Source organism: Drosophila subpulchrella, chromosome 2L (genome assembly GCF_014743375.2).
Source record: "Drosophila subpulchrella strain 33 F10 #4 breed RU33 chromosome 2L, RU_Dsub_v1.1 Primary Assembly, whole genome shotgun sequence".
NCBI classification, from domain to species: Eukaryota; Metazoa; Arthropoda; class Insecta; order Diptera; family Drosophilidae; genus Drosophila; species Drosophila subpulchrella.
The window spans coordinates 11,445,135-11,468,023 of record NC_050610.1 but is presented as its reverse complement, the minus strand read 5'-3'; the positions used below and the strand labels follow the sequence as shown (position 1 = coordinate 11,468,023).

Here is a 22,889-nt window from a genome sequence, read left to right as displayed (position 1 = left end):
GGAGCTGCTGTGTCCCCACCGGTTTAAGTAAGCTCCTGGTGAACGTTATATGTGGGGATGGGATCATTCGCTGGTGGTTCGCATGGGCTGAAGCTGCAAGTCCTGCAGCAAACATCACCTGGCACAAGCCACGACTGGTGGGTTATATCTAATATCTACTAATATAACTATAATTGAGAATGACAGCAAACTTGACCTTCAGGACCTTTTTAGCCAAGGCGGCGGCGTTATATCAAGATTAATAGTACCCCTATATTATAAGTTACATTGCGACCAAGAAAATAAACGATCAAAGTAAATCATAAAGACTGGAATGAACCCTAAGTGCGGTGAAATGTAAGTAAGGTGAAGGTTATATGTGGGGATGGGACCCAAAGGGATCATTGGCTGCTAACTCTTCAGCAAACATCTAAATCTTGCACACATTTAAATACAATCCCAACAAGAAAAAATTAAATATCATTGAAATGCAATGTTTTTGGTTTTCATGAATATTTGTGAGTAAAACAAAAATAATTTCAAATAATTTTAAAGAACATAACGGCCGATAGCCATGTAATCAATTTGTTATCGATTTTGCTTGCGATGATTTTTGACATAACAAGAATCAGCTGTTTTTCCAGCGATTACAAAAACCAAAACAAAACGAATTTGTTAGGAATAATTGCTTAATTTTAAAGTCAAGGGTTTTTTTAAATTAAATCCCGGCAATGCAGGCTATCGGTTTTAATTCCATCCTCTCTATGAGGCAGTGCATCCCGCTCGCCAGGCGCCAGTTTTCAGCCACGGCACAATCTGCACTCTCCGGCTCCCAAACAAATGACCAGCAATTGCCTCCGCCGAACACCAAATCCTCGGACAAAATGCGCGGATGGCAGTTGCACAACTACGGCGAAATTGACGAGCTGCAGCTCTCCGATAAGCTAAAGATCCCCCAGATCCGCAGTTCAAACGAGTGCCTCGTGCGGATCAGGGCCACCGCAGTGAATCCCATCGACCTGGCCATGCTCCGCGGATACGGAGCCACTGTGCTGAACAAAATGCGCTGTCAGCCGGGCGATGGCATCGAGTTCCCGCTCATCCTGGGTCGCGAGTTCTGCGGCGAGTTGGTGCAGACGGGCATGGGTGTTCCCTCGGACTCACTGCCGCTGGGAGCCCGCGTCTGGGGAGTGGTGCCTCTGCAGTCCAGCGCAGGAGCTCATGCTGAGTACGTAGCCGTCCCCTCATATTGTGTAAGTACTACTAAATCTCAGAAGATCTTGAAAGTAATTCGTAACCCACAGCTCGCTCCTGCCCCCAAAGAACTGGATGACAGCGAGGCCGCCAGCGTTTTGTACGCCGGATTGACGGCCTGGTCGGGCCTGTACATAACCGGAGGCCTAGGTGGTCCTTGTGGAGCCGCCACAGCTTCCGGCGGAGGTGCCCACAAGCGTGTCCTAGTCCTGGGCGGCTCCGGTGGCGTTGGCACCTTGGCCATTCAAATCCTCAAGTCACAAAAAGTTCAGGTTCTCGCAACCTGCAGCGAAAATGCCATAGAAATGGTGCGGAATCTGGGAGCAGACATCGTTGTGGACTACAACAACTGCGAGGCCATGGAGGAGCTGTGCAAATACGCACCCTATGACATCGTACTGGACTGTGCCGGCCAAGGAGGCCAGCAGGCGGCGGAATCAAAGTTCGATTTCCGGCAATACATCACCTTCTCATCCCCGTTGCTGGCCAACATCGATAAGCAGGGATTGGGCCTGGGAGCGCTCAAGAATGTATTTGACCTGGTCCAGACCAACGTGAAGTCCGTCACACAGCGCGGAGGGCTTGTGAAGTGGGGTTTCTTCAGTCCCGCACCCCAAGGCATTCAATTCCTACAGAAACTAGTGGAGCAGCGAAAGGTTTGTAGTGCCCTCGCAATTTATTCCCTAGACTAATCCTCTCCTGCCCTTTCAGCTGATGCCGTTGATCGATAGCAGCTACGGGTTCGGTGATCTGCCAAAGGCCTTTGAGAAGATGAAGGGCGGACACTTGAGGGGCAAGATTGTGGTGAAGCTCTGAGAGGAAACGGCCGAATGACTGACTGATATTATTGATATTGTTTCTGTTCCATTAAACGCTTGTGTTGTTTAATTAAAACACTAAAGCGAACTACTTTGCGAAACAGAAACACTTTGACGCCATTGAAATGCATCAGAGCTGCTTGCTCACGGATCAAATAGTGTAATTCCAAGCCGATCTACTGACGCATATGGATCTCTATTACACAAACTGACCGCGGATCTGCGCGATTAGAGGGCTGACGTCCGTCAAGGATCACCTTTAAATCACCGTGAAAAGCCGCTCTCAGTCTCCCTTATCGTCGATGGATCTGAGGCGTCCAGCCTGAAGGGCAATTGGTCGGTCAGGTAGCTGCAGCTCAAGTGATTCAACTTTGGCGAGCATACCTTACCAACACCGGCTGGGATGGGCGTGCGCCCATCGTTAAACTATTCTCGGACCAATGTTGACGAGGCACGACACACGCCATCGGTCTGCGAAAATTTCCGTGCGTCTAATTTTATTCCATCGCCTGCCTGGCTAGCTGCCCCATTATCGGTTAAGTTCTAATACCCAGATTCGTTATCAGAGGTTGAGTGGCCGGCGGGGCGATTCCGCAGCACGCGGCCTGCTCGCTCTAATCACATCGTTCACATGCGTTCGCAACGCTCCAGAGCATCAGAACATGACCAGCTCGCAATCGCCAAGGTCGAGGCTTTCCAAAGCTAACAAAAAAGAGCCTCTTCATCGCCGCTATCATCCGACATAGCCGGCGAAAAAAGCGAAGAATGCACGCGTCTCTGTTTTGTTTTGGTTTTTATTAATAGCACTCAATTTGTTACCGGGCCCGTCACTCTTGATATGATTGGAATTGCCCAGCTGTTGCTAACCCATGTAGGAATACCCTTAAAATGGTTTGCTATCTAAATATATAACATACGTACATATCTAGTGCTTAGCATATCTACTTTAGGACCACAGCTGAAATTAAACTTGGAATCTAATAAGCGTCGCAAGTGTTCTATTATAATCGCTATACCCTAACTAAGGCACTAGAGATTGCTGAGGAAAAATTTTGTTTGTCTGAGCTTTCTGAAAGCCTTGAAATCCCAGGTCTTATCTGATGTCTGAATAAAATTAGCTATTATTGGGAAAAATTGTCAAGGCAGTAACAAACCTAAACACTCGAGTATAGAGCACTTGTATTTAAGCATAATAATGTGTCATCCATTTAGTGGCTGCTATTTTGTATGTACTGCATGATATAACTTTATCGTCGTCTTTACAATTTCTTTTCCCAGGCTATTTCTTTTACGCAATAATATCACAGAAAATTGTTGGGATAGATCCAGAAATATGAATTGAATATTTGTTAGTAAGCGAATTGATTGTACTCCAATCTCTGCAGTGGATTAGGCGAAACTAATGCCGTGATAGGAATTGGGCCAAGCCAATGACATTTTTTGGAAATTATTTGCATCCAATTAAAAGGAAATGGGTCTCGTTAATCGGTATTTAATTTGTCTAGTGTATTAATTAGATTTAATTTGGTATTTTAAACAGTGAAAGAGGGAAATTGAATATGCTGTCTGACACTTAATTGCTTTCGATCAAGGATGCGTGTTGTTTTGGAAATATTTCAAATCCAAGAGGCCTTTGCTGGGCTAACGTCATTCTCATTCTACATTTGTTCTTTACACGAATCGGAATACGAGTTCAATACCTCCAGAAAAATCGTACATAAATATTGAAATTTTGGTGACCGGTAAAACAAAATTTATAATGAATAAGTGTAATTCCTCTTTGATACCGTATATACTGGACATGCTTAGTCGGCAGCCGCAACTATGTGAGTAATTTAGAGGAACTCTGTGTGATGGTTTCATGTCAGCAACTTAGGATTTATAACTAAAGAGATATCATTGGTATATAGCGATTTTTGGAATGTCTTTGTTTCTCGATTATTTTATACTTTTCGATGTTCCAAACTAAAAAAACATATGTAATGAAGTTATGATATATCATATTTTTCATCAGGCACCACTAAGGATGAACTGATTGATAGTCTCAAGGATATAATTCTCGAGGAGCACATCGGTTCTTTTGGCAGCCTGAAGAAAGCGGTGGACTTTGCATTGGAGGTGGGCGTCTACCTGGGCGTAATATCCCTGACCGACGAGAGGGTCCGTATGCCCTTCAACTTTCGCAAGACCCGGCCCAAGTTCAAAGTGCCCTCTGGAATCCGGATTACGCCTCGTCTGGGGCGCCGGGTTGTCAAGCAAAGGATGCCAAAGACTGTCGCTAAGGGGATAAAGAAGAAGAAGGCAGGACGAAAGGTCCAGAAGAAGAGTCCCTAGGGAGGAAACCATCCGCCATAGTCCCATGGGATCACTCCAATCCAATAAACAAACGTACTGCGATCCGTATCCGGGCGTGTTATTGAACCAGACGGACGGGCTTTCGAGCAACTGGGTTAACTAGGCGATGGGCGATGGCACACACTTGGACTAATTACCAGGGCAGGGTCACAAAAAAAAAGAAACCATACATATAAGAAAGAAAAGGGGTACAGGTACACCTGTCCTGCTCGACGTCGCATTTTCTATTTGATTTGCTCGTAGTTAGAGGCGAGTTTTGCATAAAAATGAATAATTCAGCGCCTGGTTGTGGCGATTTTGGCGCAGTCATAATGAGATCGGTGCGCTAACCATATGCTATGGTTACGGGGATAATTAAAAATGCGTCTTTCGGTGGCCACCGGTACCCCCTGTCCCTGCAGGTCTATTATATAAAAGGAATCCGGCGAGTGCAGCCCTTGTTCAGTCTGTCTGCGGAACAAGTCGGATCCATACGTGCCCACCAAAAAAGGATATATAAGGATATACAAAATAACAAGAAGGACCTGCAATCCCAGCCACATCCTCGTCCCCAAACGGAATACAAAAAGGATACGCGATCAGTGAACTTAATAGTAATAAAGGTGGCCGTTAAAAGTGATATCTTACCTTCCCCCAAAACCCTCAATCGAATTCCGAGTTTGTGTCATACGAAATGTGAGTCAAAGTCAATGAAAAGAGTGGCGTGTTTTAACATGCGATCTATTTTTTCAAAAAATTAAGGAATTATAAATTCTACGACGTACTAAACCTTCAAGCGATCTATTTTTTTCTAAAAAAGAAAGGAATTATAAATTCTACGGCGTACTGAACTAAGCCAAGATGTGACACTGTCCAAAGAAATTCTAATAAATGCAAGTGTCGAGTGGTCAATCTACCTATCTTTAATTCAGAGAATTTCTTCAAGTGCTAAATACAAATGGTGTGATGTTTTAATTTCCTGAAAGTGCTGCTCTAATCGCATAATGAATTGTGAAAAACTGTAGTTCGATAAATTAAAAATATTTAAAATATTGTATCCTTTATTATTATATCCTTTAAAAGGATTCGTGACTTTATTTTTTGTGAAACATAAAATTCTTTATAAAAATGGACTTCATGTTAAGGTCAATGATTTAAAAAAACAAAACAAAATTCGTTATTTTAAGAACTTAATGAACAATAAAATAAATAAACATTTAAAAACAATAAAAAGTCCCCAAGTTACAATAATGTCGGCTTAAAAATGGATTAATATATTAAATAATAGAAAATTTCTTGAGAAATTAAAAAATTTGTGCCTCTACAATCACTATTAATTCTGTAGACACCTCGAATCTGTGTTTGGGGAACCTTTGATCGCACCAGACCATTCAGTTCATTATGCCCATTGTGTGCGTTCTGGCACGCGCCGCATTCGTTGTTTTGAGTGTTAGCATAGCGTTTGGGGGGAATGTTCTATCAAGAGCTTATCGGGTCTATCCCCCCAATGTGCCCCCAATCCCGCCCAGGTGCAGTGCACGCAGTAGAAAGCTGGACGACTATCTCGAGAGTCGGCTCCCGTAAGTTGGCAACAGGAAACCCAGTGATCCGCACCCGGCTTCCTCCTCCGATTTGGATTTTTCTGCCGAACAGGCGAATCGTACGATTCCTGCATATACATTTGCACTATAGTTTTGATAGGATAGGAAAGGCGACTACCTCTGCTGTGGTTCCTTATCAGCAGGGCGACAAAATTCATTAAATCAAGTGGGGAGAATCGATTGCCATCAAGTACTTATTACTCATAAAATGTCGATTTAGCATTTTTATAGGAAAGCCTTATCTACGCATCTTAGATTAGAAGATCGACTTTTAAAAAGATTCTAAAGAGCTTGACATCTGAATTGCAGGCTATGCAAATTATGGAAACACACCTTAGCTATGTATGCTATAACTTTTTAATCAAAATTTATTATCACTTTTGTCACTTTTTTTTGTTTCTGAAAATTGATAAGTTCTTCCAAGTTAGAATATGGCATGCTTACCTTTTTGCGTTGTACTTGCTTATTGCTTCCAAATCGGCTGGCCAATCAATATTTATGTTGCTTGTTTTTTTCTTTTCCCTCTAAGGTGACCGATTGTGTTTTCTTATGAATGTAATGGCAATCTTGTTTACAAAAATGTTATGCTGATAACAAAACTCGGTCTTCAACGGATCCAATTGTTTGGCAAAATTGAAGGTCAAATTATGAATTAGAAAAATAAATATTTTTAATGACTGAAAATAAATTATGTTTCATTAAAATTAAATGCTATTTGGAATTCATCACACTTCTTATCAGTTATTTATGTCTAATCCAACTTTCTTTTATAAACGGGGAGTAAAAACCAACTAATTACTATGAAAAATTAAGATTTATTAATGAAAAGGAAGTCCCTTGATCATCACTATCAGTCCGTTTATTATAGAAAAATTAGTTCGAACTTAGATAATCAGATATGGTATATTGTTTATAGTTTTATAGTATGGCCCTCATATAAACAGGAAATGTGGCTATGAACGGGGAGTAAAAATTAAACATTTAAAAGTATTTTTGACAGAAGATACATAACCCACGCCAATATCGGACTAATGTACCTAATCAAAAGAAATTTGTATCAGTTTGATTATTATAATATTTTTAAACATCCATAATTTATTATTATAAGGTCTTTAGGATGCAGATATGATTTTAAGAGATATTCGTTAAACTAAGGATATTTTGCCAAATTTCTATATCTTCGTATAGTTGGGTCCTCATACAGACTGAGCCAGGACAAATCCCCCAGAATGCCGAACAAGAAGAAAACCCAGGCGGAGAAGACGGCGGGCGAGGATGGAGATATTGTGATCTCAGGACTGTCCGGAAAATTGCCGGAGAGCAGCAACATCGAGGAGTTTAAGTACAACCTGCTTAATGGTGTCGATATGGTCACAGATGAGCCCCGTCGCTGGGAAGCAGGTACGTACAAATAATATAAGAAATATGGAGCTCTAACACTCTTCCCTGCTAAAAATCTCCCCTCACTGGAGTAACAAACCTCTGACTCATAGCAAACTTTCAACGACCCACCCCTGAGTTTTATTTTCGCAATCTTTTTCTCAAGACTCCTCGATCTCCTTCGGTCGTCGAAATAATTCCCAATTGGTTATAGCAAACTCTGAATAGAGGGTCCCTCGATTGTTGGGGTTGGTTATGTCTCGATCCCCGCTTCAGTTGTGGAGTGAAAACTTACGCAATGTGGCGGAGGTGAAGAGCACATTATCCGAGGCAATTTTTGTAGTGCCTGGCCGCGTTCTGCTGCCGGGCCGTGAGAAATAAATATGAAACCGGTTTAGATTTTTTGATGGCTCATAAGCTGCTGTCTTTAATTTCTACCATTTAAAATGGGATTTAAATGCGAAATAAAGCTTACAATCCATTTATAAAACGATTTGATATAAGAAACTATGTTTATGAAGTATATATTTCGATTTAAAATATATATAAGAAATTCTTTAAAAACAGGTTTGCTTATAAACAGCTGCCTTTCAGTCCTAACAATTGGATTTAACTGCAAAAAAAGCCTAAGCTTAATTAACTTTATCTTTCTAGATTGATTTGATATTAGAAACTCGATAAAAACTCTTTAATTCAATTAACTAAATTCGCTAAAAGTCCTATCAATTAATTCGAAAATGTAAGCTTTCCATTTTTGGATATTTGTAAATATTCTTTATCTAACCCAACAGGCATCTATGGACTCCCCGAGCGCATGGCCAAAATGAAGGACACCGATCTGGAGAAGTTCGACGACAAGTTCTTCAGCGTGCACCAAAAGCAGGCGGAGCTGATGGACCCCTGCATGCGGATGCTGCTGGAGCTGACCCACGAGGCGATCATCGATGCGGGCATCAATCCCGCCCAGTTGCGGGGCAGCCGGACGGGCGTCTACATAGGCCTCTCCTTCGTGGAGACGGAGCACGAGATCCCGAATATGGAGCCGAGCAGCATCAATGGCTATTGCTTGACGGGATGTGCGCGGGCCATGTTCGCCAACCGGATCTCCTACACCTTTGACTTCAAGGGCCCCAGCTTCATCGTGGACACCGCCTGCTCCAGTTCGCTGGTGGCCTTGAACCACGCCTTCGCCGACATGCGGGCGGGTCGCTGCGACTACGCCCTGGTGGCCGGGGTGAATCTCATCCTGAAACCCATCTTTGCCCTCCAGTTCCTGCGGCTGGGCATCGTGAGCCACGATGGCTCCTGCAAGACCTTCGATGCGGCGGCCAATGGCTATGCCCGGGCGGACACCTGTGCCGTGGTGCTGCTCCAGCGGAGGAAGGAGGCCAAGAGGGTGTACGCCAGCATCCTGAATGTGCGCACAAATACGGATGGCTTCAAGGAGCAGGGTGTGACCTTCCCAGATGGCCGGATGCAGCAGGCTCTGCTAGAGGAAACGTACAGTGAAATAGGCCTCAATCCCGACGAGGTGGTCTACGTGGAGGCACATGGCAGTGGCACCCCAGTGGGCGATGACCAGGAGGCCAACATGCTGAGCAACTTCTTCTGCCGGCCCTCACGATCCAGTCCGCTACTCATTGGCTCCGTGAAGTCCAACATGGGTCATGCGGAGCCTGCCTCCGGGGTGAGTGCCCTGGCCAAGATGATCATCGCCATGGAGGAGGGCATTATTCCAAAGAATCTGCACTACCGCACACCCAATCCTTCGGTTCCGGCGTTGGTTGACGGACGTCTCAAGGTGGTAGATCGGAATCTTCCCTGGCAGGGTGGCATCGTGGGTTTGAACTCCTTCGGCTTTGGAGGTGCCAATGCCCATGTGGTGCTCAAGTCCCATGCGAAGGGCAAAGCTCCTAGGGCATCACCAAATGTGAAGGAGGCGGAGCAATCGCTGAGGCTAGTCACCTGCTCTGGCCGCACGGAGGAGGCAGTGCACCAGTTGCTGAAAGTGGCCAGCGAGCAGAGGGGCGATCCGGAGCTAGTGACCCTTATTAATGACATCCATTCTCATCCGATTCCCCTGCATCCGTTCAGGGGATACGCTGTCCTGGGATCCAGTGGCTCCGTCAAGGAGGAGGTGCTGCCCTACGAGGAGGAGCAGCGACCCATCTGGTTCGTGTACGCCGGCATGGGCAGCCAGTGGGCCAGCATGGCCAAGGATCTTATGCAGCTGGAGGTGTTCCGAAAGTCCATAGAGAAGTGTGCCGAGGTGAGTTCCTTATTCAATTTTAATATAATGGGGCTATAGCTATGTATATACCAAATACCAATAAAACCAAAAGATTTGTCGTGTTTTGCTTATAATAATTTTTATTTTGAGCATTCCACTTTACTTCTATATCAAATAAAGCCCTTAACTGTTTTACCTGAAGGGCGTACCCTTAACTAGAAAGATAGCTCACCCTTGGGCAATCCCTCCTTACCTTTCTTTTACCTTAAAATTCCCAAGAAGTTCTAGCACAAATCGGGTACAGACGCCCTTGGCTGGGGGTGAAAATTTACTCTGGTTTCTCTTCAATTGTCGAATAAATCTTTCGCCTTTTACTAAAGATTTCCGTGGAGAGGGACACTCTAATGAGTCTAAACTGAATTTTTGTTTAGTGCCCCGAAGGCGTATGCGTTTGGGGCCATAATTTATAAATTGTATTTTGTTATATTCAATGCTGGAAGTATTTTGTATTTGTTTTTAAATGACCTCACTGTCTGCGGTCGCATTATAATTGTACGATCAGTTTAATCTTTAGCAGTAAGAGCTAAAAGAGTATAATTTAACTATGTACTTAATTTTCAGAACATTCAGCAAATATTATTTTCAAATAGCTTTTAGTTTAGAGTAACACTTCATCTTCCTTTAAATTATTTCTTTGGAAGTTTTAAAGTTTAATAAAAATAAAAAACAAATTAAGTACATATTACAAGGCTTATTCATTTATGTTTATTTACTGAAATTCTCTCACATATATATTTTATATTAAAAATGCATATTCTCGATATTATAATACTTTCTTAATCTTCATCCCTGAAAACTGTTGATCACTACCCTTTTGACCCTTTGCATTCTTTTATTTTGCATTATAATTCCCAACTGGTTCTGACTCAGATAGAATAGGAAGACACTTTCTTGGAAATGAAAATTTACTCTGGTTTCTCTTCAATTGTCGAATAAATCTTTCGCCTTTTACTAAAGATTTCCGTGGAGAGGAACACTCTAATGAGTCTAAACTTAATTTTTTTCCAGAGCCCTGGAGGAGTAATCCTTATGGGGCCATAAATAATAAATTATAAAAAAGAAATTTTTTCTTATCCGTGGCTTTGCATAAATAGGAAACAAATCTTTTGATCGAAATAAAAGAATTAATTATAAATGCTCTCGCTTACTATTCAAATTCCTAATTTCATTAAAGTATGAATAAGACTTACGCTAGTTATTATTTTTTTAATAGGTCGAAATCTTATAACTAGAATTCTTTGATTGACATAATCCTTAACTATATAAATGGGTTGGCTTATCTTATTCAATAAATCTGCCACAGCGAAGATTTCTGTCTACATACTAAATACTTAAATGCATAGAAAACCTTATCGCGATTAATGTAAGCATTCACTATAGTAATTCAAGATAATGTTGTTTTTGTTAATGTTGATAATTCTTCAATAATAGTAATTTATGGGTTTCTTACCCAGCTATTTAATTTGAGCATTTCCATTCTAATTTATTTCAGGTTCTGGCCAAGGTGGACTTTGATCTTATAGACGTACTGACCCGATCCACGGAACGCACCTTTGACAATATGTTGTACTCCTTTGTCTCCGTGTCCGCCGTTCAGGTGGCACTGACAGATCTTCTCCGCGTGCTGGAGATCCGGCCAGATGGCATCATTGGCCACTCGGCTGGTGAGCTGGGAGCAGCCTACATGGACGGATGTCTCACGGCGGAGCAAACTGTGCTGGCCGCCTACTGGCGCGGCAGGAGTGTCCTGGACACTCCGGATCTGCCACGTGGAAAGATGGCAGCTGTGGGTCTCAGCTGGGAGCAGATCAGAGACCATATTCCAGAGGATTGCTATCCGGTGTGTCACAACAGCGATGATAACTGCACAGTTTCGGGGCCACCGGATTCCATGGATGCGATGATCAAGAAGCTCACGGCGGAGGGGATCTTCGTGAGGGAAGTGGGTTCCGGAGGCTATGCCTTCCATAGTACCTACATTGAAGGCGCCGCTCCCATGCTACGTAGAAATCTGGAGAAACTGATCCCGGAACCAGTTGAGAAGAGTCCGCGATGGCTAAGCACCAGCGTCAAAGAAGATGATTGGGAAACGGAGAAGAATCATCTGGCATCGGCTGGCTACTTTATAAACAACCTGATATCTCCAGTGCTCTTCCTCCAGGCCATCAAGAAGATCCCACAGAATGCCCTCATTGTGGAGATAGCACCCCATGGACTTTTCCGGGCGATTCTCCGATCCCTGAGCCCCCAGATCAGCTATGTAAGTCTGATGCAGCGTGGTCATGCCAACAACTTTGAGTTCCTCCTCAGCCAGTTGGGCAGACTTTTCGCTGCCGGAGGACAGCCACAGATCCTGAAGATCTCCCCAGCCATTAGCTATCCCGTTTCCCGTGGTACTGCCATGCTGGGCTCCCTGGTTGGTTGGGATCACACCCAGAAATGGAACTACCCCAAGTTCAAGGGCGGTCGGCAAGCTGGCCAGCTGAGTGTGGAACTGGATTTGGCCAAGGAGGAGAATGCCTATCTGGCTGGGCACACGATCGATGGGAGGATTCTGTTCCCGGCCACCGGCTATATGACCCTGGCCTGGATGAGTCTCGCCCAGCAGCAGGGATTGGACTATCTGCGCACTCCTGTGCTCTTCGAGGACGTCGTCTTCCATCGAGCCACCATCCTTGGCGTGGGCACTGTGGTGAAACTATCACTCAACTTCTTCCCGGGCAGCAGCTCCTTTGAAATCTGCGAGGGCAGCAGCCTGGTGGCTTCGGGCAAGATCCGCCTGGTGACCAATGTGCAGCAGGAGCAGCTGCAGCTCCCATCTTTGCCGGGGATAGCTGGCTCCAACAAGCTGAGCACCAAGGACATTTACAAGGAGCTGAGGCTGAGGGGCTACGACTACAGTGGGGTTTTCCAGGTGAGTTCTTAACCGAAAAACAAATGCATAAGATAGATTCTAAGTACAGTCACAAAATGTAAAAGGAATAATTAGTGTTTGCTAATTGAATTAAAAATATGGTTTTGAATTTTTAAATTAAGCACGAAAAAAGTGTGAGCATATTCAATTATTCAATTTAAATACTTTATAACTAAAATATTTTTCATATATTTAATTTGTTTTGAGAATTTGCACCACCTTTTATATCAGAAAAAAAAAAGAATTTCTTAGTAAAAACAAATTGCAAAGTTCTTAAATTAACTAAAATTGTTAAATTAATGTTTCCATATTAATTTTCATTATATTTCACATATTAACTTTATTAAATAATATATGTTTGGATTTCTTACTTTTTTAAACAGTGTACCTTAAAGATAATTTATTTTCCAACCCCTTTAAAAAATCCCAGGGCATTTTGGAGACGGATATTGCGGCTGTGACGGGTCGTCTGCAGTGGGCGGATAACTGGATCAGCTTCATGGACACCATGCTGCAGTTCCGCATCCTGAGCAACGACATCCGGGAGCTATACGTGCCCACGGGAATCGAGCGGGCGCTGATCGATCCCCTCAAGCATCTGGAGCTGGCCAAGAAGCACCAGCAGAAGCTGACGGTCAACTGGCACCGCAACATCTCGGTGGTCAAGTGCGGCGGAGTGGAAATCCACAAGATGAAGACCGCTCAGACCCAGAGGCGATCCGGTGGCCAATCCGCGCCCAGCTTGGAGCGCTACAGATTCTGGCCTCATTTCCAGCACCTTGGTCAGCGGGAGGATCAGCAGAAGTCGAGGAGCACGGTTCTGGCAGTGGCCATCCAACTGGTGATCGAGAATAGCGGCGGAGCTGTGAAGCTCAAGGGCGTGGAATTGGCTGGAACTAGGTCCTCTTTGGATACCCTAATTGCCCCGCAGCTGGTTGAGCTCATAGAGCGAGAACCAATTCTGGTAGCTGACATGGCGGTGATCACCAGCTCCTCCAACGAATCCGAACTAGGTGATCAGCTCAAGGAGCATGGCATTAGGTTGATAGCCAAAGATATCTCAGCTGGTGCAGTGGAGCAGCAGTGTCATTTTGTATACTCCCCGGACATTCTAGCCAAAAACTCTCTCAAGGATCTACAGCACTGCCTGGATAGCCTAAAAGCTGAGTCGGGTTTCCTGCTCCTGGAGGAAGTGGCCAGCAGGTACAACATAATAGGAAAGGAGAAGTTGAGTAAACTCAAGTTGGTGCCCATTTTGGAGCAGTTCTTTGGAACAGATCGAGTCCTAGTACTAGCCAGAAAAGCTCTGACTATTCAATCTACTCAGAATCTAGTCCTTCAGCTAACCAACCGGCAGTTCAAGTGGGTTAACGATCTTAAGAGTCAGCTTGCCAAAGCCCAGGCGGAGCAGAAGAATCTCTACTTGGTGGCCCAAGGTGAACCCAACTCCGGAGCTTTGGGCTTGATGAACTGCCTGAAGAGGGAGGCGGGTGGAAACTGCCTGCGTCTCTATCTGATCCTTGATGAAGGTGGGCCCCAGTTTGCCCTGGAGGATCCCTTCTACGCCGAACAGTTGGCCAAAGATCTTGCTATTAATGTGTATAGGAATGGAAATTGGGGCAGCTTCCGTCACCTGAAGATGGAGTCCCAATCACCTCTGCTGCCCGTAGAGCAGGCCTATGTGAATACCCTCGTCAAGGGGGATCTCTCCTCGCTTCGGTGGATCGAGAGTCCCCGCTCGAATCCCAGCCAGTCGCACCTGGAGCCCTGTACTGTGTACTATGCCCCCCTGAACTTCCGGGACGTAATGCTGGCCTCGGGAAAACTGGGTGTGGATGCTCTGCCCGGGGATCTGGCCTACCAAGACTGTGTCCTTGGATTGGAGTTTGCTGGTAGGGACTCCCGTGGCCGTCGCATCATGGCCATGGTCACTGCTAAGTCCCTGGCCACCAACTGTTTGGCCAACAAGAATCTACTCTGGGAAATCCCCTCGAAATGGACCATGGAGGAGGCCTCCACGGTTCCTTGTGTCTACGCCACTGTCTATTATGCTCTGGTGGTCAGGGGACAAATGAAGGAGGGTGAGAAGATCCTCATCCATGCTGGTTCCGGAGGAGTGGGTCAGGCGGCCATCTCTGTGGCCCTGGCCCATGGACTGACCGTGTTCACCACGGTGGGCAGCAAGGAAAAGCGGGAGTTCCTGCTCAAGAGATTCCCTAAGCTGCTGGCCAAGAATATCGGCAATTCCCGAGACACCTCCTTCGAGCAGCTGGTCATGAGTGAGACCCATGGAAATGGAGTGGAACTGGTGCTCAACTCCCTGTCGGAGGAGAAGCTGCAGGCCTCCATCCGCTGCCTGGCTCTGAATGGTCGCTTCCTGGAGATTGGTAAGTTCGATTTGAGTAACAACACTCCCTTGGGCATGTCGGTGTTCCTCAAGAACACCTCCTTCCACGGGATTCTCCTGGACAGCGTGATGGAGGGGGAGGAGGAGATGCAGCTGATGGTGGCCAAGCTGGTCACGGAGGGCATCAAGAGTGGAGCAGTCCAGCCACTGCCCACCACAGTCTTTGCGGAGCAAGAAATCGAGAAGGCCTTCCGCTTCATGGCCTCCGGCAAGCATATTGGCAAGGTGGTGGTCAAGGTGCGTCTGGAGGAGGAGCAACAGGCGGCTCTTCCGCGACTCCGGCAGATCCAGGCCATTCCCCGCTCCTACATGCACCCGGAGAAGAGCTACATCCTGGTCGGAGGACTGGGAGGATTTGGTCTGGAGCTGGCCAACTGGTTGGTCGCCCGAGGAGCCCGCTTCCTGGTCCTCAGCTCTCGGTCGGGAGTGAAGACTGGCTATCAGGCTTTGATGATTCGACGCTGGCACGATAGGGGAGTCCAGGTGCAGATCGACACCAATGATGTGACCACCGCTGTGGGCTGCCAAAAACTGCTGGAGGTGAGCAACAAGTTGGCCCTGGTTGGAGGCATCTTTAACCTGGCGGCGGTTCTGCGCGATGGACTGATCGAGGATCAGAGCTCGAAGGACTTTGAGAAGGTTACGGCACCCAAACTGCTGGCCACTCAGCACCTTGACAAGATCTCTCGGGATTTTTGTCCCGCCCTGGAGTACTTCGTGTGCTTCTCCAGCTTGTCCTGCGGAAGGGGAAACCTGGGACAGAGCAACTACGGACTGGCCAACTCCACAATGGAGAGGATCTGTGAGCAGCGGCAGGAGTATGGTTACCCAGGCACAGCCATCCAGTGGGGAGCCATTGGCGACACTGGACTGATCATAGAGCACATGGGCAACAATGAGACGGTGGTGGGCGGCACCCTGCCCCAACGGATGAACAGCTGCCTGGAGACCCTGGACCTGTTCCTGCAGCAACCCCATCCCGTGATGGCCTCCATGGTGGTGGCCGAGAAGCGAAAAACGGAGCAGGCCAATCGGTTGAGTCTGATAGCCACCATTGCGAATATCATGGGCCTGAGGGATGTGAAGAGTGTCTCCGACAAGACGACCCTCTTCGACCTGGGCATGGACTCGCTGATGAGCACGGAGATCAAGCAGACGCTGGAGCGGCACTTCGACTTGGTTCTGAGCGCCCAAGAGATCCGCCAGCTGACCTTTAGTGCCCTGAGGCAGATCGATGCTCAGGAGCAACCCTCAGTGGCGTCAACCTCCTCCTCCTCCTCCGCCAAATCACCGGGAGCGAAGAAGGAGGCCCACTTGGAGGTGCAACCCCAGAGCGATGAGACGCGCAAGGTATTCGCCAAGGAAGTATTACCCCAGCAGGTGACGGTGCGTCTCCGCTCGAAGGCTCCTGTGGCTAGCGAGGATCCGGCCGTGTTCTTCCTGGCCCCCATCGAGGGATTCACAATAGCCGTGGAGGCGCTGGCGGCCTCGCTCACCTGCCCCGCCTACGGGCTGCAGTGCACGGAGCAGGTGCCCCTGGAGTCCATTGAGGCCTGTGCCGCCTACTATCTCCGCCAGATCCAGAAGCTCCAGCCCCTCGGTCCCTATCACATCGTGGGCTACTCCTACGGCTGCCTGCTCGCCCACGCCATCGGGGTGGCGCTGGAGCAGCGTCGCTTCGGGGTCAAGGTCATCATGCTGGACGGAGCGCCCACCATGGCCAGTGGTTACGTCCAGGAGGCCAAAAAGCAGACGGACGACCTCAACCGCCAGCAGTCCATGACGCTGGCCTACTTTGGAGCCCTGCTCGCCGATGTGGACTACAACCAGGTGGGGTTTTCTAATGTCTACTTGGACTCTTTGATTTATTCCTGTGATCCCCCCCTTTGAAGCTTCTACAACTCCTCGATGGGGTCCAGACATGGCCCTCGAAGCTGGACAAACTGGCTGACACCCTGGCTGGTCATACCCAGCAAACCAGAGAAGTGGTAAGTAATAGGTCCAAGATCTAGTAGATATATCTTATAAAAAACCAATTTAAAATTTTTCCTATTTGTATAATTTCCGTATATAATTCTATAATTTCCAATGGTGGTGACATGTGATTGATAGTCAAATTAAATCTATAGTAATCAAATTCTTCATATATTAATTTACAATTTTAATATAAATTACTTATATATTGGCACATGTCAAGATTGATAATGTAGCTAATTATATATAGTACATGTACTTATAAACTAAGCTGATGCACAAATACCTGTACTTAAGGGTGTGTTTATATTTTTTCAAGTAGTAGGCATTACCGGGGGCAACTGAACAAGTGTTTATTTTTATGGCCGGAAAAAAGTGGCTTAATAAAGTGCAAAAAAAGGTACTGTAATAATATGGTACTTATTCCAAGCAATTATTTAATGTCTTGAAAAATCTGGGAGGTTTATTGACTTTTGATTAATTTAATTAAGAAATTAATCTGAATTATATTCCCACATGTCTTTATACCTACAGATCAAGAAGGCCGCCTGCATGTTTAAACAGAAACTACTGCTTTCTGAGAGTTACAAGGGCGCCCAGCAACTCCACAGCGATGTGGTGCTGATCAAGTCGGCGGAGCACAATGCGATCATGGCCCAGGATTATGGCCTAAAGGAGGTAAGTTAATCCCCATAAAAGTATATTAGAATTTCCAGTCTCATATTCCCTTTCGATCCCTTGCAGATTTGCAGTGCCCAGATCGATATGCATGTGGTGGAGGGCACACACAGGACTTTCCTCAAGGAGCCGCACACTCTTCAGATCATCGAACGCGTCCTGAGGAAGCGTCCCTAGTGGAAGACCTGTAGTTTCTAGTCCCTTTCCTTTAATTATGTTGATGATATCCTTTGTAGATTTTAATGTACCCCCTAACCAAACCAATACACGTAGCAATCTTGCAGAGATTGTTTAATTATAATCGACTAATTTCAGTACAGACGAACTTTTTTAATTAGAACTTTTCGAAATTAACAACTTAGTAAGATAGAGTATATATTTTCGATTTCATAACCTATTTAATTGATCATTTAATATTGTTTTCGGTTAGAAAAGTTCGTGCTGTGCCTCAATTCTTAATCGCAAATTAAAGTCGCGTGGTACTCGCATGATTGTCTCGATGAATCACATCGATCCGAACATTCTGACCCGTGCTGGCTGGCTTTATTGACCCGCTGGAGCAGACTTCGGTTCGGCGTACCTTTCCATAATTGATAATGCCGCCCACTCTATCGCGCCCGTGATCTCGCCAGACGATTAATAATCGACGAAAAAGTGGTCCGACTTTGGCGGGCAAATCAAAATTTGTACATCTCCGTCACGCACACAACAGCTGACCACTTATCGCTGTTAATGCGAATTTAAGCGCCGCACAGAGTCCAGCAACAATAACAGAGGTTTACAGGGAGTAAGAGCAACATCGAGGGGCCAAGATGACTTGGGTAAGCCGCACTATACATACCCTATGGTGCCTACATCCCCTAATATATATTTATATATAGACCTATCCTTCCATGAATCCAAAACTTACGTAATTTTACCTTATAGCGGTTATAACACTGTATATTTTTATATTCTCAATCAAGAACTTTTTAGATTTGTTTTTATTTTAGTTGTGTATTATAATTTTAGAAAATGCAGATCTCCAATTTTTAAAAATATATATGAATGTTTGGAAACTTAATAACATTTAACAAAGTATATTTATTTTAATCTTGATCTCAATACATATAGACAACAAGAAAAGGAAACCGGATCGAATAACAAATAGAGGCACTTTACATACCCTATATTGCCTACATCCTACTAATATACATATATTGGCATGCTAAAACCCATCGTTCTTTGAATCCAAAACTTACGTAATTTTACCTTTTCACTGTTATAACACACGTTCTTGCTTGAGAATATACAAATATAGTATATTCTCAAGCAAGAACTTTTTAGATTTGTTTTTATTTTAGTTGTGTATTATAATTTTAGAAAATTCAGATCTCAATTTTTTTTAAATATATATGAATGTTTGGAAACTTAATAACATTTAACAAAGTATATAATTCTAATCTTGATCTCAATACATATAGAAAACAAGAATAGGAAACCGGATCGAATAACAAATAGAGGCTTATCGTGAAGGTCTACAAGGTCGGGGATTCGAAAAGTTGCCCGAATCTAAAGAACTCTCTGCAAGGGCATTTCTAACATAACAGTGACCCCACTATCGCATCGCCCACAAGGGTTAACGCTAACAGAGAGCCGTTTGAGAGCGGAGAGAGAGCAGCGCCGCGGAAAGCTCTCTGCCGGCGTCGGCGTCGCGTCGGCGGGCGTCATATAAAAGCCGGCGCTCACCTGATTCTCGCATTTCCGTTTGTCGCAGCAGCCCCGCCGTTGTCGTGTTTTTATTAACCGCTACGCTACGCTACGTTTAAAACCTCAATAATTTAACCGTGTGTGGCAAAGTAATTTGCAAAGAACAGAAAACCTAACGGTACACCGCAGAACGGAGAACTTCGAGTCGAAAGCAGAGTGTTCGAAAGTCGCTGGATTATAACGGTTTCCCCACTCAGTCAGGACCAACTGTAAAGGAACACCCCACTTGTATATCCACCACGATCCCTGCCGCCCGCTCTACTCCAGGAACTCGAAAAACAGCTGTCGAGGAATCGCCTGATTTCTAGGTATGTACAAAAAATGGCAGCCGCAGGAATAAAACAGCCGCCCTTATCCATGTGGGCAATGCCACTGTGTGTGTGTGCTTGTGTTTGTGCTTGTGTGCAAGAGAAAATAAAAACGAAATTTTCTGGAAGTGAATCGCTAAAGAAAAAACTATAATAAAAGCTGAAAAGTGTGAAGAAAAATAGAGAAAAATGGTTAGATCCAGAGTTTACAAGTGATCATTCGCCAAGTCAGCTAAAAATACGAATTACTAAATTTCGCCATTGCTCGGTTCGCACTTGGCTTACAGCGCTTACGGTTTGACCTTTAGGACCCTTGGGCCCCCGAGTGGTATTCCAAACGCCCCCTCAAACAGCCAACAGCTAACAGCAGTTCCTGTGTATTTAGACGGGCAAATTACATGCTAATTGCGAAGTGGGGAAATGGGGAAGGTCGAATCCCAGTCCCAGACTCCCATTCCTTATAAAGGGCTTCTCTATAGGGTTTCGCCTTCTAATTGTCAGCCAGAAGCAGCAAAAGTAAAATAATTTATTCAAGGGATGGGCAATGCAAATACTGGAATTGAATACTTAAGATACAATCCTGAATAAAACATAAATTTTAAAAGGATCCCTATATATTTATAAGTACAATTTCGCAAGCCACTGAACATTTCAAATTAGTGTAGGTCATTTCCTGGTTGCGTGTGCCAAATTCATTATTTTTACATTCATGCTAACTAAACAACCATTAAGACAGTTACTCAAAAATTAATTATTAAATTGCTCTTAATATGAAAATATCCCTAAATAGAAGTCGTAAACCATTTAACTGCAGCCAACCATTGTAAACAAATATTACTCAATTGTTATAAAAAATGATATTTTAAATTACAATGAACTTCGATAAATGTATGATCCAGTGAAGTATACAAAATTCAGCGATTGAGCTCATTTCTAAACGATATAATTCTAAGAATCTTTAGAACGACAAAATAGCTGAAAATCGGTTATCAGCAACAGCGATCGCTTTGCATAATAGCAACTCGCCCCAAAACCCATAAAAACAACACACACTCCCAGCCAAACAAACAAGAATCGTGCGATTGGAAAATTTCGAGTGTCTGGACTAATCTTTATCGGCGTATAATGTTGCTTCCTGAAGTACACGCGTCCACTGGCGATCAAACATTTCCGAACCAGGTGCACAGTCGTTTGAGTAGGCATTGCCCTACCATCCTTATCAGGGCGTTTCGGAATCACCCCATGGCCCAGTCCCAGTTCCTGTTCCAAGCATTATCACTGTGTTCATGAACTTGAAGCGTCACCAAAATCAAAAATTTCGATGGGGTGGCCGAGTGGGCGGAGTAGGGAGGGCCTGTAGTGACGCGTACGAGAATACTCTCCTCAGACCCCAATCGATAACTGTGAAAATAGAACCGAGTGCATAAATAAACAATCTAGAGTGCCCTATGGAAAAGGGAGGGGTATGGCATGGGTATGGGTATTGTATTGTTTGTCTCCGTGTTTACCTATCCAATGACGCAACTTTCGCAATATGGCCTGATGATGGATGGGATCGATTGGGGGCGGGGGCTATCGATAAATCAATACCGCCCGCCCCGTGTAATTACTGTAAAAGGATAGTTCGCGCCCTCCGATTACAAGTTGATCCGGGGGGCAGATCCAGCGATCTAGGGAGGGAAGAACCGGGCAACCGAAACTATGAAAATAATACTTCAATGAACTTGAGAAATCACGCCACCTTATCTCACCAAACAAATGGTACACGCGTCGAGCTCGTGAGTGTGTGTGTGTGTGTGTATCGGTGGGGACTAATGGGTCTGGGGCCTCACTATATGGTACATAAGTCTGCCCCGCCGGTTGGCGTGCAAATTTCGCTTCTCTCTTTTGCTCCCACCTCCAAATCACCGATTCCGATTACAATAGCAAAACATAAACATAGAATCCAGACGCGACTGTTTTGTCGAGCAACGGCCTCTTGATAGAGAGATAAGCTCGCTGAGTCGGCCGATTTTACCGGCAGTTCATTGGTACACATGGAGAAAATTAGACCAATTTAAAAATAGTTTCTATGGCAAATTCAATTATGGTATAAATAGTATGTGGTATAATAGCTTAGGTCAGCTTGGGAATATTTCCTAGTTAAATATATCAAAACAATTAGGTTTCATGTTTATTGGGTATCATAAGCATGCTTTATAGATCTTTGAAATATTTTCTATATATTGTTTGGGTTTTTTTTATACAGTTTTCAAGTTCTGAATTTGTAAATAAATATATTTTTAACCCATAATGACAAAACTTATGAATCACACTTTCAGATGTATGATCCATTTTATTATTCATGATTATATCACAAATGTTTGGAGTTCCAAGGCTAGTCAGAAAAGTATAGGTGTTTATTAGAACAAATGTGTTATCTATACTTGCTCAGTGTATTGTTTATTTCGGCTTTGTTGCTGACGGCTCTGGCTCTGGCTCTTCCTCTTCTAACGACGCTTTTGGATTCGGGTTCCCAAAGTTTGGATTTCAGCTGGAACCGACTCCGTCACCGTGTGGTTGTGCCGCCAACTCTGCTCATTTCATTCCACTTCCCTTCTTTTGTTGAATCATTCCCACATCGCATTCGCACATCGTACGAGTTTCTCGGCGAATAAGAAAGCAGCTTGCCTTTTGCACAGCGGGTGGGGTGGCCTATGTTAACGCAAACGGTGTTGCACTGTTAGTGAGCATAGCTGCCACAAGTTGCTGTTAACGGGTTTTCACTCCGCGGCTTCAAAGCGGAAAGCCGCCCATAACAAAGAGTGCCGTGCGCGGTCAAAGCTTCGCCGGCACGGCATCACCTGATTTGCAATTTGTACACCAACTTTCCACCAGCTGAACGTTTTATGAAAAAAACAAATACATTGCCCCGGCATCCCGCTCCAGAGAGCGAAAGCTCTGCAACAGCGGGTGGCTGAGAGCTTTGGACCTATGTTAGCCTAACAGCGGGGGTTGCCAACAAAGTATCAAGAAGTAAGGCAGAATTTGGAAAAAATTGTTTTTTAACCTTCGCTATTGTAAATATCAGTATTTACCATACCCTACTTTCTAACAGCTTAGATCAAATGCGATCTGTTTATATATCTTTGAATTGGATCAAAAAGAATTTAACAAAGAACATTCAGTAAATGTTTTTGAAACAGTTTATTCTTTCCTAGAAA

At 44.7% G+C, this 22,889-nt stretch overlaps 3 protein-coding genes and 2 non-coding genes across 6 annotated transcripts; all 5 read left to right on the top strand.

The window, feature by feature from the left end:
• The first annotated feature begins 611 nt into the window (after nt 1-611).
• LOC119547918 (reticulon-4-interacting protein 1 homolog, mitochondrial) lies at nt 612-2,139 on the top strand. 2 transcript variants are annotated; one of them, XM_037854959.1, is made up of 3 exons: nt 613-1,232; nt 1,284-1,889; nt 1,945-2,139. In XM_037854959.1, the coding sequence occupies exons 1-3, from the start codon at nt 711-713 to the stop codon at nt 2,047-2,049; spliced, it is 1,233 nt and encodes a 410-aa protein (XP_037710887.1). In that variant the 5' UTR covers nt 613-710; the 3' UTR covers nt 2,050-2,139. The 2 variants fall into 2 exon arrangements, with proteins under 2 accessions (XP_037710886.1, XP_037710887.1); XM_037854958.1 differs by having other exon boundaries at nt 612-1,889.
• A 1,566-nt stretch (nt 2,140-3,705) lies between these two features.
• LOC119547923 lies at nt 3,706-4,450 on the top strand. The gene is made up of 2 exons (XM_037854963.1): nt 3,706-3,877; nt 4,066-4,450. Exons 1-2 carry the CDS (start codon nt 3,811-3,813, stop codon nt 4,383-4,385), a joined length of 387 nt encoding a protein of 128 aa, XP_037710891.1. The 5' UTR covers nt 3,706-3,810; the 3' UTR covers nt 4,386-4,450.
• Nucleotides 4,451-4,477: 27 nt separating this feature from the next.
• LOC119547917 (fatty acid synthase) lies at nt 4,478-17,934 on the top strand. The gene is made up of 8 exons (XM_037854957.1): nt 4,478-5,081; nt 7,175-7,387; nt 8,158-9,635; nt 11,149-12,570; nt 13,001-16,807; nt 16,870-16,965; nt 17,486-17,629; nt 17,696-17,934. Exons 1-8 carry the CDS (start codon nt 4,745-4,747, stop codon nt 17,804-17,806), a joined length of 7,608 nt encoding a protein of 2,535 aa, XP_037710885.1. The 5' UTR covers nt 4,478-4,744; the 3' UTR covers nt 17,807-17,934.
• LOC119548909 lies at nt 9,925-10,043 on the top strand. Its single transcript, XR_005219351.1, has one exon. It is a non-coding gene; the product is annotated as a U5 spliceosomal RNA (small nuclear RNA).
• LOC119548913 lies at nt 10,562-10,673 on the top strand. Its single transcript, XR_005219354.1, has one exon. It is a non-coding gene; the product is annotated as a U5 spliceosomal RNA (small nuclear RNA).
• Nucleotides 17,935-22,889: the final 4,955 nt, after the last annotated feature.